The sequence below is a fragment of the Bombus flavifrons genome, chromosome 1, assembly GCF_040668555.2.
Source record: "Bombus flavifrons isolate JBK064 chromosome 1, iyBomFlav1_principal, whole genome shotgun sequence".
Lineage (NCBI taxonomy): Eukaryota > Metazoa > Arthropoda > Insecta > Hymenoptera > Apidae > Bombus > Bombus flavifrons.
Genome location: NC_138442.1, coordinates 17,438,865 through 17,455,150, shown reverse-complemented (window position 1 = coordinate 17,455,150; position 16,286 = coordinate 17,438,865). Strand labels below are relative to the sequence as shown.

The window sequence follows — 16,286 nt, the reverse complement described above, 5'->3', positions numbered from 1 at the left end:
AATACTAGTTCTACCATTTCACTTTGCAAATATCGAGACGAATCCATTTCCACAACTCTCGCTGGTTTCGTCGCGAGACAGCGTCTTTTCTCCTTTTTTTCTTTTTCTTTTTTCTTTTTAATGGCATTCACTCGATTCGAGTAGAATCGACAAACATCTACGAGAAATTCGACAACATCTTCGATTTCGTTTCTCGGCAAGGTAATGGCGCATCGACTATAAAACAGGGGTCGGTCGTAAAAACGAATTGAAACCGTGCAGAGTAATCTTTCACGCGTAGCGAACTGTGGAGTTCGTTTTTAGCGCGAAGATAACAAACGACCGCTGTACCACGTGTACCCAGACTTGTCTATTTTTCCACGGGGTTACACGGTGTTTTTCATCAAAATCAACGTTTACTTGGTTCCATATTTCGCAACGCCTCGGAAGCCCATCGCACGAAACTTCCGTTCGTGGACGATGTTCCCTCCGCTATTATGCAAATCCTGATCGTTGCTTATTTTTCGTTATTTTCAGACTGGCGATCCGCCAATCCTTTCTGCCTGTCGTTGTGCCTCTTGAAAGACAGATGCATGCGTCTCGATTTGCATTAACTGTCTCCGGTACACGGCGTTCTTGCGTAATTGTTGCTGTCACTTTTGTTAGTGTATATCGACATCTTTAGAATAATTAGACTAATCTTTTCGAAAGACAACTCATAACGGAAAAATCATGACAGGAACATCAGTTTTTAAATTTTAATATCACATTCTGATTAAAAAGTTATATTTTAGTATAAAATAGCTAAAGATGAAAAGAATTTGCTAGGTTAATATGGTTAACGAAAATATGGTTAACGAGGTCTTGCAACTACATAGGTATGATTTTAAAGTTAAGACAAGCAATATTTCAATAATACGACAAGCAATATTTCAGTAATATGACAAGCAATATTTTTAGAGTTATGAAGAATGTGGTAAAGTATATGGTTAGTCCCAAAATCAGGTATGTCGTTTGGAAACGTGGAATTAATTAATAACATACTGAACTTTAAACTACTTCCCTCTAAAATAGATGGACTATGTGATCATGTTTCTTTCCTGTAGTCTTCAAGCATTCAAACTTCAAATACTAACTGAACTTTCATGGATGTTGAACGAAGTAAAACAAGTGTGATAATAACTATAGGTAAAGTACAATATAGGAAGATAGGAAAAATGGGTTAAAATTATAAATTATGGGTTAAATATTTTTCACTCCAATCGTAGTTTAAAAAAAAACTCGAATTTAAGATAATTCATAAAATAAAGTATTGCTGATAAAATCTTCCTTTGTACTTTCTGAAAACTAATAACTTATCAAAGTTACGTAAATATTATATGGAGAAACAATAGTTCTCCTTTTATTTATTCTTCCTTGTCACATTCTCTGATAAGGTATTTACTACAATTACACGCATTCTATAAATATATAAGAAAAACAATAGCTCCATGAACAATATTTCAGTTATGCATGTATGTATATAGAAATGGTAACTGCGGTAAAAGTGGTATCACTTCAAAATATCTTTGAGTAGCCGATACTGACGCCGATGCCGACGCAACGACGATTGAGTCATGACGTGACTCAATGTGAATGTGTGCGTGTGTGTATATGTGTGCGCGAGCGCGTGCACCAAGGAAAAAAGCAAAGGGTAGTTTTCGACACGTGGCGCGCCAGGACAGCAGAAAGAAATGTATCATATTCTAACATTTTTTCTTATTATATTTTAACACATCTCTGTATGTTTCTTTCTTGCGAAGTCCTTGCGATCCTTTCAACATATATGTCCAGAGCTCGGATGTCCAGAGCATCATATTGTATCTATTGACACGATACTTCAACTTCGTTTAAGGTAGTTGTACTACAAGCACGATTAATATAGGCGAGAAGCGAAGTATATAACACGAAAGTGACATATATATGTAGGGCGAAACAAAATATTTTGAGAAGACTAATCGTAACTACGAATACAAATTCCATGGAAGTAGGATCAAGAAGTGAGGAAGATTTAAGGCTAGTTTATGCAAGCAAAAATATACTTCTTTCAAGATCAAAGTGATGTTAAGGGAAAGAATTTAAGATTCGCAAACCGGATAGTACGCATCAGATAGAATAACAAATGGACAATGAATTTATTACAGTTTCTAAAATCAATGTTATTAGAATGATTCGTTTTACAGTGGATTATGTGGTAAATAAAGCTATTTTACGCCTTTATATATTAAGATAACGTTAGAAACAGAGAAATTTTTCCTGTAAATCTGGCATTGTTAACTTTTTGACCTATATTCAGCTTAATTGGTCTTATCCGTACTATGAGACTCTCGAAATCACCTCTTTTACCATACTGCATAATTTAACCTATAACTAAAGTAGGTAGTACAGTTCGATTTGTAATCGTGAAAGATTGAGAGTTTCAAGAAATACAAGCTCTCAAAGACAATCAATCGATACGTCAACTATCACGCTATTCATTAGTTCGTTAACGTTACGAAGTTTCCAGTACTTGAAAAATAAATCATGGATCATAAATCATCGTCTAATTTTAGTTTTTAATAGCAAGGAGCCGTATACATATGAAATTAATGAAAAAAAAGCAGAACTCAATCTTATGAAGAACGAAAAATAATTTAAACAGTTTATAGCGTTTGACACGAAAGCACATAGTATGTTTGCTTACTCACATTTGATTCACCGATAAATTTCATGGAGAATTCTATTTAAGTAGAAATAGAAATTTAAATAGAAATAGAAGTTTAAAAAGAAACGGTCTCTTTTTTTAATGAAAAATACTCCGAAGCTTTCTCCCATTTTTTTATTGACTCGTATATTTCGTCACGTCGCTTTGGAGATAGAAATTACACAAACATTTTTTTTAATTATGTACCAAGATCATTCAGAATTGCACCGGCAGAAGAATCTTTCGCAATGCATACTATTCACTAGAAGTAAAATATTCTTGGCTTGTAACTAATTTTTCTGGCAAACAAATACATTAAATTATATGTAGTACGATTTTTTATTTCATTATAAGGCTCCTTTGCTGTAATATTGCTCGCTAACTTTCTTGACAAATTGGGACTAATATAAAATTTGTAAAGATAATTATACATATTCATCGACAAATATTCACACAAATTTATTAAAATAATAATATAAAAATAATTAAAATAAACCATGTAGTCTGAGCTACTTTTGAATCGTTGCAAAATTCTTGAAAAAATAGGAATATAAGTGATAGAAAATGATTGATAGAAAATGGAGGAACCTTTCTTATCACTTTACAAAAATTAAAAAAAAGTACAAAATGGACGATCGGCCGCCAAGCCCGGGAATGTAGCTGCTTTGAAATTGTCCTCAGTGACATCGGATGACTGCTGCTGACAACCTAATCTCTGCAATTCCACGAAGCGCGTTCTGAAAGAGTCTGGAGGGGATACCCCGACAGATTTTGAATCATCGACCACATAGAGGTGTTGTTGCCCGTCCTGTAATTGCCCCGTTCAGAATTTCGATCCTCTCCGCCGCCCGATTTTACTTATTTTGTCGCTTTATCGCTTTCAGCTTAGGCTTTTTTCTTGGGGTTCTTTTAGGGACGTTAGAGGAGTGGAATGTTTGACATAAACTCCTAAAACGCATTTTTTTTTGGAGGGCGGCGGCGGATGTAGGTGATTTGTCCCTTATAGGAAACAGAGCCTTCATTGTTCTCTGATCCTTCTTCGAAATTCCTCACGTGAAAAGTGGAGCGCTTTGCGCTTCATGGCAGCCAGTAACGGTGTTGCAGCCTAAACGTCGGTTTGGTCTCCTTCCTCCATCCGGACGATCCCTAACGTCGACGATCCATGAAAATCGTAAAAACTTGGTGCCAGGATTCGAACCCGTGTCCTAGGCGTTAGTAGCCAACCACATTAACCACGTCGCTACCGTCGTCCCTAATAGACCAAACTCGTATAACCATATTTATATCGCTCGAAATAAAATACTTTTTCATATTTTACATTTTTATCTAATTTAAGAAATGTCATTTTCGTGTTTCTACGTCCATTATCGATGGATCAATATGAATGATAGAACAGATATTAAATATTGTCAAATTTTAGTAGGCATTAGTTAACCGTGTCATAATTTTTTACCAATTCACGTTATTCCATCCATATGAAAATTTATCTCGCTTGGAGAAGCTGAATATGGGTCATGCGAATAACCTTTTCGATTTGGCAGCAATCGTCGTGGTCCTTCAAAATCGATTGCACTTGTATTAACGACAGATGAGCGTGAGTTTGAAATCAAGCATCTTGAAATTCACGCAATACACGCCGAAATACGTAGTTTAATAGATAACTAGCTTTGATTTCCATGAATTTTCGAGCCTGTCGAAATTTTTCCACGGAAAAGAGAATCTTTCCAAAAATAGTTGATTAACACGTTCTGCTTTAAATAAAATAAACGATATGAGATGCGTACTAAAATAATAAAGAATATTGATTTATGGATAAATAGGAATTATATTAAGTGTCTTACGTTCGTTCCCTCGGTTCATAAATAAATAAATAAATAAGTTTTATAACAATTTTAATTATGTATTGAATTGAGAAGTATGTAGAGCGAAAATTATCTTCCAAATGATAGACACACTCGATTATATTAAAAACAGAGTACTCGTAAACTTTTATAGCTAAACGTTAATCTTATAAGACAAAAAAAGCTACTTCAAATTTCTTTTTTTAATTTCAATATTAGGTAACGTTCCGTATTTTACTTGAATAAATTCTCAGATAAATAATTTTTCTCAAAATAGAAAACTATCTTAAAATAAAGTGTCGAAATATCCTAACTGGGCAGAATGTTTACTAACAATGTGTACTATTATCAAACATAATTTTAAATGTGTATTGTCCTAATGTCACGCGTATATTTGGACGAGCGAACAAAAAATATAAATCATTTCGCATTAAATAAACGATTTAAATCCAGAAATTCCAATCGATCTGAATTTCGTTAACTGAGTTTCGTTTTTTACATTTTCAACGAAATCAGTCGTTTTACGCGTATTCCAATTTAGACGCGCGTCCCAATGATTAAATACAATTTCTGTATATTTTTTGTAGACATACATGCGTTCCTATATTAAAACATGATTTCTGTATATTTAACACGTGATAGTTTATTTGATACACAATTGCCATCGTTTGATTTCCGATAAAATATTTATTCCGAACCTATAGAAGAATGAAAACCTTCGCGTCTCGACAAAAAAAACTGTTTAAAACAGTCCATAGAACCGATTGTATTCCAACTCAGCTTCGTTTCAACAACAATGCTACTTTTTATTTTGCCAACGCACATCTCAATTTTTTCCAATACTACAAAACGATTTCTTTATTTTTCTAACACGCGATAGGTCGTTCGATACACGATACACGATTGTCGCCAACAAAATATTTACATACATACAATGAACTTGTTGAGAACTGAAACTTTTTACATTCAACACATATTTCAGTGACAAAATACTTAAATCAGTCCACAGAACCAACTGTATTTGATCTTCGTTTCTAAAATAATGTTAACTTTTATTGCTACAATAAATTTCAATTCAAAGGCTCGATTTCTTCATTTATCTTGACCAGCTGTTAGTAATAACATTAAATTTCGCCTCGTCTTCATAGCGCTAATTTTGTATTTCGTCAATACCCGTTCTGATTTTCTCCAATGCTAAAGCTAAAAACGATTTCTGTACAATTCGTTCAATGTATATTAGTTCATAAAATTATCCGAACCCTTACGATAGAAAATTACGTGTTATACGAAACTGTTTGATCAACACTATGATAAGATGTGACTGTTTGTAATTATATTGGTGCAATTTGAAACCAGTCGATGTAAATGTTCATAGAAGTTACGAGACAATCGTCGCTAACGTACACAAAACGTATATAAAGAATTAATACACAGCACGAATAGTGGTCTTAAACATAGAATAATAAATAGTTATAAATTGTTTCATTAAATGTTGTGGTTTGCTGGTATATATGATCAATAATTTTCTGATCAAATACTCCGGTGATTTATATGAAGTGTATACTTGTAATAAATGTCTGCTAACTTTTATATACATCTTTAGAATAGTTTCATTTATATGTGGCTGCACTCGACGACGGAACTTTCCGATGGCTTCGCGACATAAAGCGCTATACCTTCAGAGCGTAAGGCCGACATGCCTAATGTACAATCGATATCCCTACGGTCTTTTCGCCGAATATTCAGAAGAATGCATACGCGGCAACCGTCGCGAACATATAACAAACGCGTGCGTAGTGGGGCTATCGAGGGGCAACAAAGAAAATAATCCGTTTAGTTTTGAACGAAAGATTCATTCCGTTTCGAACAGCGAAATGCGAAGGGTCTAGCGTAACAGCGAAACAAACACATTCGAGAAACGTAATTGTTAATTGTTGATCGTTGATTGTTGACTATTTTATTTATTGGGCACTTTCATCCAACGTCCACCTCATCTATAATCGTGACGATCGTGTCTCATTACGGTGCTAATCAAATTTCAGAATCTTTCCTATAATGTACGAAATATATTCGTAAAAGATTTTTATAAGTGTTCAAATACTTTCATGAGTAGCTGTATCGTTATCGGCGTTTCCTTTCGAAGAAAATATTTGTTTTGAAATCCGTGGAAGGGTGAAACTCTTTGCATTCGTCGCGGCGTATAGTATATTGCAGGGAAAAGATTGAAAGAGTCGATAGAACCGGTTGTATTCGAGACATTTCCGAGCCCCGTTTCTTTTGATCCCCGGATTCATCGTGTTTCATCGCGTCGACGCGATGCATTTGACAAAAGAGGCACGCGCACCGAGATTCACGGCTAACAGAGGACATACCATCAAATCAAACGAGACCGAGAGCTAGGTCGTGTACCGCGGCTAAAAACACCGAGGATACAGCGGAGGAGAAAGTTCGATCGCAACGAGAATGACGTGTGCCGAACACTCGACTTTCGACATCACGAACCTCTTTGGTTTAATCCAATAATCGCTTAATTTATCCATCCGATTCTCAATTATTCATATTACTGCACGCTGGTTAGGAAGTTCATTTATAAGTAGACTATCGATTTTTATACAAAAATATTTAGGAATATAAATAAAGAGATGAAAACTACAAAACGAAGATTCATACGGTAAGTATAATTTTCTTAATTTTCTGATTTTCATGTTATTCGATGTTTGAAAGTGTGTGGTTTATTTATTATATTATTTTAGTTATTATTATTACTTCTTTCTTTTATTATACGCCTGTATGTATAGGCTACAATAGGTTTAAAAAAACTTATAATACCTAAATGTTTAAATTTATTTTCACTTTATGAACCGTTTTACTACGTCAAACTGTATTAATCTAAATCATTATACAATTAATGGAATATTTCTTGCAGACAATTTAATGAAATGCTATTTTACAAGTCATAATATCTCCTAGATATTACTTATGATTCATTCATAAAAGAGAACTATGATGTTAAATTGGAAACATCCAGAAGCTACTGTATTTCTACTTTTGAAAATCTTTTGTCTCCTATTTTTTATAAATAATGTATTAAGTATCATACAAGAAGTCATATCAGAAAATCAGTCAACGTGGAAAATACCATAACCTGTGTAGTATGTTCTCGTTTTATAAATCTAGAAATGTAGAATTCGTAACGAAATCTATTGTTTAGAACTCGTAACATTTATCGTTTGCGAATCAGACGAAATTAAAATGAGTTTACCTATATGCATGGAAATATCTATACATGTATTTAGTTTAGGTAAGCATTTTACGAAGATCACAGTAGGTAATTTTGAAAAGTCTGAAATTTATACATATGCTCGTTAACGAAACGGTATCGACGTAGATTCCATATTAATGAAACCGAATTTTTTTTATTAATCTTCGTAACATTATTCCTTCTGTTATATATGTATCCACACAAATTATAATTTATAATTAATAGTATTATATATAATAGTACATAATTAATATATATTATAATTAATTAGCAATGGTATAAACATTTATCAAAAAACTTACTGTAAAGAGCGTTATCTATAAGATTATTAAATTATACTTTTATGAATTTAAAGGTATATATTTCATTTATTTCGCTATAACCCAGACAAATTATTAATTAGTAACAAATTAAAAAATATTCAACGTCATGACGTAAAATAAAGGTTTTCTAAATATAAAATTGTTATGACGTTTTGCAAAATCTTTATATACCACAGATAGAAAGGAAAACAAAGGGAAGTTAAAATATACAAAGCAGAATAAAACTTAATACATATATTAAAACTTTGTATAATCACTATTCCTGTTGGCTATAAATTTTGATGCGATGCGCTGTATCGCACATTTTTCTAATTAAATATTCTTATTTTCAGCTAGAAAGGGGAAAGCACCGAAGCATTGTATGCATAGTTAATTAAAGAATTCCGAGAGAATGACAAGACCCAACCATACTTCACACATTCGTCCCATAGTTTATACGGAATAAAGAAAATTGCGGTCCCTAAGTGCAGGTTGCAGTACATTTTCGTTGCATTTATTAATTTATTTTACCCTCCTAACCAATTAAGCACATAAAACAATTATAATACGTTTAATTAATTTCATATTATGCTACATCAAGTAAAACACCTTTTGCCAGATTTACTTTGCCAAGTTGCTACTACTAGAAATTTATGTTACGATTAGTAAAAATAAAATAAAATAAAAATCAAAATGTTACAATAAATAATAAACAAAAAACAGTTTTCCAAGAAGTCACCAATCGTTTAAGAAAAAAAAACATAAGCGAAACAAGGTGAATAAAATGTTTCTGTTATTTTGTTTCACCCCCGAGCAGTCATCGACCGAAGTAGTGTTTACGTATTCAGAGATCTTTAACCTACCCCTTATCTATGACCCTAAGAAAAAGAATAAAAAGAAGGATATGTGACGCTTGACGAACAGCAATTTTATTTACCCATCGCATCAGAAATAGGGCACTTTAAATTTGATTTTGTTAAAGTAGAAGTAACTTCCTTGGGTGAAACGAATATCAAATGGTTTATCAATTTTATAGAGAACTTATTTCAATATTTGAAACACAACATACACATTTTTCTCATTAAAAAATTATTTCCTGGATAGAGTGCAATAAATTAATTATATTATATATAATAATATTTTAGAGAAGATGTTTTTTATATATGATTAAAACAACCTGTTGCTTTAATGATATTTAGTATCTTTTTAAAACATTTTTTTTAAAGAATCATCAATTTTATAGTTTTCTTTGTCAAGGATGTAAGGATACACTGATAACAAGGTCTTATATAATATTTTCATTTAATTAAATTATGTTGCAGGTTAAATATCATTAAAAACTATTCATGATTTTTAATTATGTAGATAATGAGACAAAAAATAATTCGAAATAATTAGATATTTTTATGTATCTTAGTAGTTTCTAAAATCTTTTGGTTTAGTAATAGATATAGAAATAATTAAATTATTTCTCAAGAATGAAATGACATTCCCCGAACTTTCAATCTCTATAAAAATTGGTGGGTAACACGTAAGTCTGAAATATTTTTTGACCGACTCAATTATGTGAGATATATCGACAGATATTGTCTATTTACGGTTTATAAATTGTTTTTGCATACTGTTTCTTACGTTATTCGAACTCTACAAACATAACCTGTTGCGAAAATTCAAGATACAACATACTGCATGTATATACGAAATCTATATACTCCATATACGGACGCTACTCACAAGAAAGTCCAATAATCGATTAATAAATCATAATACTATTTCGAGTATTAGACAAATTTGTGTGACTCTGATCTTGTCTCGTTTCATTTTAAGCAGATATACGCTCTATTTATTAATATTAATTTTTCATATACATCTAATATACATATATATATATATATATATATATATATATATGTAAAAATTCTGAATAAGTTTATAACAAGCATTAATACGAAATTGTAATGTATAGAGTATTTTGGCAAAAGTATTAAAATATAGCTGTAGTCGCTAGAATTAAGACATATCAGCGAAAGGTGAAAGGGGAGGCCAACGAAGTACTGCGTCGTACGTAGTCAACCACGTAGTCGGGCGAAATTTTGCGTAAAACGCCAACTGTGACTATCACCACGACTTTTAAAAACTCATATACTCGATATTCTTACTCATGCTCCTAATAGCCAATACGAAAAGCCGATATCAAATTACATCATCTTCTTTGAAAACATGACTCTTCCTCAAATTGCAACAAACTTTCGTTCAAATACAATATAGCAAGTGATTTCGAGCGTTTGCCCGTCTATGCGAACAAACGAAAATAGTCAAAGAAGCCGGTAGAGAGGCAAGAAAGCGAAGCAACTATGTAGATCGTAAATTCTCCGAGCGATTGATTACCCGATGAACAAACGAAAACAGAAAGAAGGTATATGCGTATTATCCACCTACCTGAGTTTTCTCGAGCTTCAGATTTCCGTGTAGAAATAGTTGGATGAACCAACCGATGCTTCACGCCATGGATCCCCTCTGCAAGATGCTTCACTCGCGAGCTGCGACGCGGGGAAAGGGATATCACCTCTTTCTCCCTTTCTGTCTAAACCAATTTTCCAGACAACCGGCCCCACTACTGAGATCGTTACATTTTCGCGTGCGAAACGACCCTATATCTAGCCTTCCTGGATACAGCGTCTCTGCTACTTGTGGGATTGGTACGTGGTGACCCGGCCGGACGCGAACGAGACCGCTCTCTCCTTCTTTCTTCTCTCTTTATTTCGCTACGATGAGAGACGCGCACGCTCCAGCATGAAAGCTCGACAACGAATAAAAGCCCAACCGCGATCAGACGACGGAGCCAGGACGCGCCTTTCGAAAGCACCGCGCAAGCTCAAGCTATTCGTGCACAACCCGGTATTCACGATCGTGTTAAGGGTCGTTTCTCCTCGGCTACGTTCGACCACCAATGGTAAACCCGACCTGCTAAGAGTGTTGTGTGTGAGACTGACTCGTGCTTTGTTATGCTTAAAAATTACAAAAGCTTAGAAAAATGTTACTGAACTAATCTTCGTTTTAGCAACGTTGTATTGCTTTAATTTGTAAATGATATTTATAATTATGAACAAACGTTATTGGATGTGAATGTTCAATTTGTATTTGATATTCGTTTAATGAGTATTGAAATAATTTCGATGTTATATAGTGTATAGTTTCGTTGATTGATAATGACTCGATGTATATGATAGATCCAATTATATGCAGTATACATATATATGTCTTAAGTGATATTGAAAAATATTGATTTTCGATAGAGATTATAAAATTCTATAAATCACTGGCATTATAATACATTAGTTATTTGGTAATTGATGTAATGGTTGTTTTGTAAAAAATAAATTTTTTAAAACATACGGTAGTATATTGGACATGTAGAAACTAAAAAAAATTAGGATGTAATTATTGATTATAATTAATTTAAAAATAAATAATTAATGTGAATAATAATTATTATGAAAATATATTTTAATAGCTACTTACGCTTTGGTATTACATTTAACTTTGATCTTTTTGATCAATGTTTCTTTTCCCGCCAATTTCAGACTATATATTTACTGATAATTATCAATCAAAGGTATGGAATCATAGACTTTTACGTATAAAATACAATGTTGAATATAATTATAAGACAAAAACTTTATTTATATATCCTGTCAAAGTTTTGAATCTTCTTAAAATCTCAGTATGACTAGTACATAGACTTTGTAGGTTTCGATAGAACGTTTCTTTTCATATTGTCGATAGTATTTGTCGAGTATCGATATGTAGGTATAGTATGGAATTATACGATATATCGATAGTTTCCCAATCAAATACAGGTACCAATAGTTGACAGTACCGTGCATTTAACTCTGTGGAGAAATAATAAAGTTAATTACGAATAAATTGATGTGAATGTCATTATATAGTAAAGTATACTTGGACTAATAGTTTCTTTCTCGTATTAAGTATGGACGAAAACTACAGTCCTCCTACAATAGTAAGTAATAAAACTTCGTGAACCACATGCATGCTTTGAATTAACACCTAACCTATATTTCTTTCGTTTAATGCAAATAATATTGTCCCGACCTTAAAAAACTCATCTGGCATGATAAAATATTTATAATTTTATTGTAATATTTTTATTCTTATACGAGTTATTTAAAATGTATAAGGTTACATAGCTTACTCCATTTTAATATTATCATATTTTATATTTTAATTATATTTTATATTTATAAAAATATATTAAGAAAAATATTTTTTATTTGTAGGATATTCCAAATACTCCTAAACATCTATGTATTACTGGAAGTTGGGTAAATAGTAGCAGAATCAGTATATATATGAATAAAAGATTTCAAAGTTCAACTAAAAAAAGTTCAGAGAAATATGAGCCAACGGTACATATTTTAAAGCCAGAAGTAATTCTGTTTTCTCCACAATTACGTAAATTAGTAAACGAAAGTAATGGTGTCTTTCTGTCCATTCAAAAAATAAAATCTTCTTCTGGAGATGTTAGACCAGAACTTTTAAAACATAGCAAGCAATACAGGTCTATTTTAAGAGCATGTATAGAAAGTTTGCAAGATATATGTGGTAAATGTTTGACTGATAAAAAAGAATCACTAGAAAATTTTCTGACCATTTTTTATCAAATAGAATGTATATGGCACTTGATCGAAATCCTTTATGTAGATGTAGTACCAGGTAAATTATTTTGTTTTAATTATCTATTAAAAACATAGAATGGCAAATATATATCGAAAAATCCTAATATATAATATTTTTAATTTAGGTGATGTAGTATTACCACAATTGTTAGAATGGATTAGATTTCACTTTCCATCTAGAGAACTTGTAGCAGTTAAAATATTAGCCCAGAAGACAATCGGTGCTGATTTGGAGTATCCAAATTATTGGGAAGCTGTAATAGGCTGTGCATTACATGGAAAGTTAGATTTAGTAAGAGCTTTATTAGCATTACATAGCAAAGCAGATCACCCTGCTTTTGTAATGGCAGAAAATATTCTTAAAACAATGCCCATCTATAATGTGTATGGTGGTTACTCTATAGATGGATTTACTACATGTTGGAAACGTTGGCAACTAGAGTTGTGTTCAAATTTAAATAGTAAAACTTTTATTGTTGATACTTATTTAGAAATGATTATGAAGGTATCTATATAAATATATACGTGTACAAATACAATAACATAATGTTACTTAAATTATTAAAAACATTTAATGCAGTTAATTGCAGGAGAACAAGATATATTGTGGCAATTTTCACAATATACAGATGCTTGGTATGAACTGTTGGCAGCAAAGTTATTTTATACTTCTCCATGTTGTAAGCAACCTGAACTTTCTCATCATGCTAATAGTATTTCGAAAAGATGGCAAGCTAATAGACCTTCTGATAATGCTATACGTGCTGTTATGGAAAGCGACTTACACCATGTTATTAAAGAAATACAATATATGGGTGATAATGGATGGTTTGCTACTCATTTGGTAGATCTATTATATGTTTGTGGAAAACTTAAAATATTGGATAGAGATCAAATAAAGTAAGTTAGTACATAATTTATGTTATATAAAGTTTACAAAATGAGAATTATTTTATTTTTTATCAGAGTTAGCAGTCAACTTCATGAATCTCTTATATTGGAATATGGGAACACATTAATGGCACATCATTCTTTGTGGCAATGTGGTGCAAGTTACTTAATACATTGTCCTATTCAAGGCTTAGCTAGACTAGAAATACTGTTACAGTCACTTCCAATGAGGTCAGAAGCAAGAGTAAATAAAATTCTTGATATAGCACGAGATAATAGGATGGATCATATAGGTTGATATTGTTTCTCAAATTATTATACACATATATATAATTCATTTTAATATAAAACATACTGACTATATTTAAAAACTCTCTTTGTTAGTTACTAGCATTTGTAAAATTCAAGGACTAAAATCTATGAGGCAAGGAAGATTGGGAAATGCACTTGCATGGGCATTAAAAGCGCAAGATAGTGGTTTTATAACATATATTGCAGATCAGTTTTTGAAGCGTTATGCAGAACACGGAGAATTGGATTGTCGTGACCTACTAGAAAATTTAGGTTTTTGTATGATGGCTAGTGATAGACTCACATTCTTAGGTAAATCAATTTTGGAGTTTGAGTTGAGAAACAAGCAAATTTTTATTAAGAAGTTGAATTTTTATTCGATTATAACTTTTATTGCTTTTTACAATAGGAAAGTATTGCGAATTTCATCAAATGTATGGCATTGGAGAATTTAAGGAAGCAGCAAGTTTATTAGTGTCCCTTTTAGTTTCAAATTTAACACCAAAATAGTAAGCTATCCATATGTCTACACCCAAACTTTAAATTGAAAAGCAATTTAATAGAAAAATTTTATTTCAGCTTTTGGTCGATTCTTTTGTCGGATGCTATTCCATTATTAGAAGCCAAAGATGTAATTTTATCTTCCAGTGATTGTTTTGAATTATTACGTTGTGTAGAAGCACATGGAGATGATCTAAAGTTTCAAAATAAAATTGAAATCTTCCGACTAGCCGTTGCTAGGAACCTAGCTCGAGCATTGAGTCTTGAAGGCTGCCAAGTGGAACATTAGAAGATTTATTATCAATTTATTATATTAAAGAATTTTTTAATTTTTTAATTAAAAAAGAATTTCCATGCATAATCATCAATGTATTCCATTAAATCATAGTGCATCTTCTTAATATTAAAAATATAACGATAAATTTTGTAAATAAATATTTTTACATATACGATTTTTACATACGATTAAAATTATTTATAACAATGACAATGGACCTCATTAACATTTCAATCTCAAATATGATTCTTTTTTACTGTTATTAACACTATTTCGTTATGATAAACATCTAATAAGAAATAGATTTTTAATGGAATATATAAAATTCTAATAAAAAGTAAAAGTAAATTTCTAATAAAATATGAATATATTAGTAGTAGTTGTAGTAATAGAATACTATTATTAATATTTATTCATATATATATAAGAAACTATAAAAATATTACATGTAAAAATTCATTGGTTTTCACACATTTGATATTGGGACCAAGGTTTACTCTCACTTATAATTAACATACACAATATTGAATTAAATTTTAATACATACCAAATTACATTAATTCTTTAAGACGGATATAATTTCAAATAATCTTATAAAGATACAAATAATCTTATCATCTTAAAGTATAATATGCACTATTACAAAAAAAATTACATAAAAATTTGCAATTTGTGTATCTACAAAAAGAAGATTACATATTTTAACTTAAATAATCTATTCAATGGTAGTAAAAGTAATTGCATAGTGCTACCCATATATCATGCACTATGTGTAATGTAATCAATTGATAAAAAAGGTCAGTAATCACGTTACGTAATATCAGACATAATACCACAAACGCGGTATACAGAGGTGTATCACTCAACATAGGTGTAATAATATAAGTGTTTCGAGGTCAATATAGCTTATATTATCATTTTTGTATAATTTCCAATGTTACCGATTTTTAACATAGATTCCAACATTAGTAACAGATAGAATTAAAATTAAATCTGATCATAAAATAATACAAACAAGATATATATATATATATATATATATATATATACAGTACGTGTACATAAAAATTAATTAATTGATTCACATAATTGTAAGCAGAAATGTAAAAAAAGTCCAAAAATCATGTATTTTGTAGCTTTTTAGATAACTTATTTTTACAAATCTGGTTTTACAAATATTTACCTTGTGCATCCGAAATTTGAATAAATTTTACGTAAAAGAGGAACATAACCGCTTTTCTTTCGTATACATAAATTACTATGTCTTCCTTACTTTCCTAATTGTACGTAACTATTGCTACTTCAATATTATTTCCATTAATATATACTTCTTATTGTTTATATGATTAAAGTCATGTATGATGACACATTTATATTATTTATATTATTTATATTATTTATATTATTTTATTTTACGAAAGAGAATCATCGCATTCGCCATAACAAATTTAAAAAGGTCCAATCTTAATTAAACGTCATCAGTGAAAATTTGAATCTTTATGTTTTTCATAGAATCTTCGTGA

The 16,286-nt window shown here is 31.2% G+C and overlaps 2 protein-coding genes across 5 annotated transcripts in view; one reads left to right on the top strand and one right to left on the bottom strand.

The window, feature by feature from the left end:
- LOC138179986 (uncharacterized) overlaps positions 1-11,252 on the bottom strand; it is a 121,990-nt gene extending 110,738 nt beyond the window's left edge. For all 3 annotated transcript variants that reach the window (XR_011173177.1, XM_069113340.1, XM_069113326.1), the window contains exon 1: positions 10,546-11,252. The gene's annotated coding sequence lies outside the window, so the exon portion shown is untranslated. The remainder of the gene's footprint in view (positions 1-10,545) is intronic.
- Positions 11,253-11,946: 694 nt separating this feature from the next.
- Positions 11,947-15,994, top strand: Nup75 (nuclear pore complex protein Nup75). Of its 2 annotated transcripts, none has more exons than XM_069113199.1 (8): positions 11,947-12,127; positions 12,405-12,840; positions 12,929-13,308; positions 13,384-13,703; positions 13,770-13,987; positions 14,103-14,297; positions 14,395-14,494; positions 14,565-15,994. In XM_069113199.1, exons 1-8 carry the CDS (start codon positions 12,098-12,100, stop codon positions 14,773-14,775), a joined length of 1,890 nt encoding a protein of 629 aa, XP_068969300.1. In that variant the 5' UTR covers positions 11,947-12,097; the 3' UTR covers positions 14,776-15,994. The 2 variants fall into 2 exon arrangements, with proteins under 2 accessions (XP_068969300.1, XP_068969290.1); XM_069113189.1 differs by having other exon boundaries at positions 11,948-12,127; positions 14,079-14,297.
- The last annotated feature ends 292 nt before the right edge of the window (positions 15,995-16,286 follow it).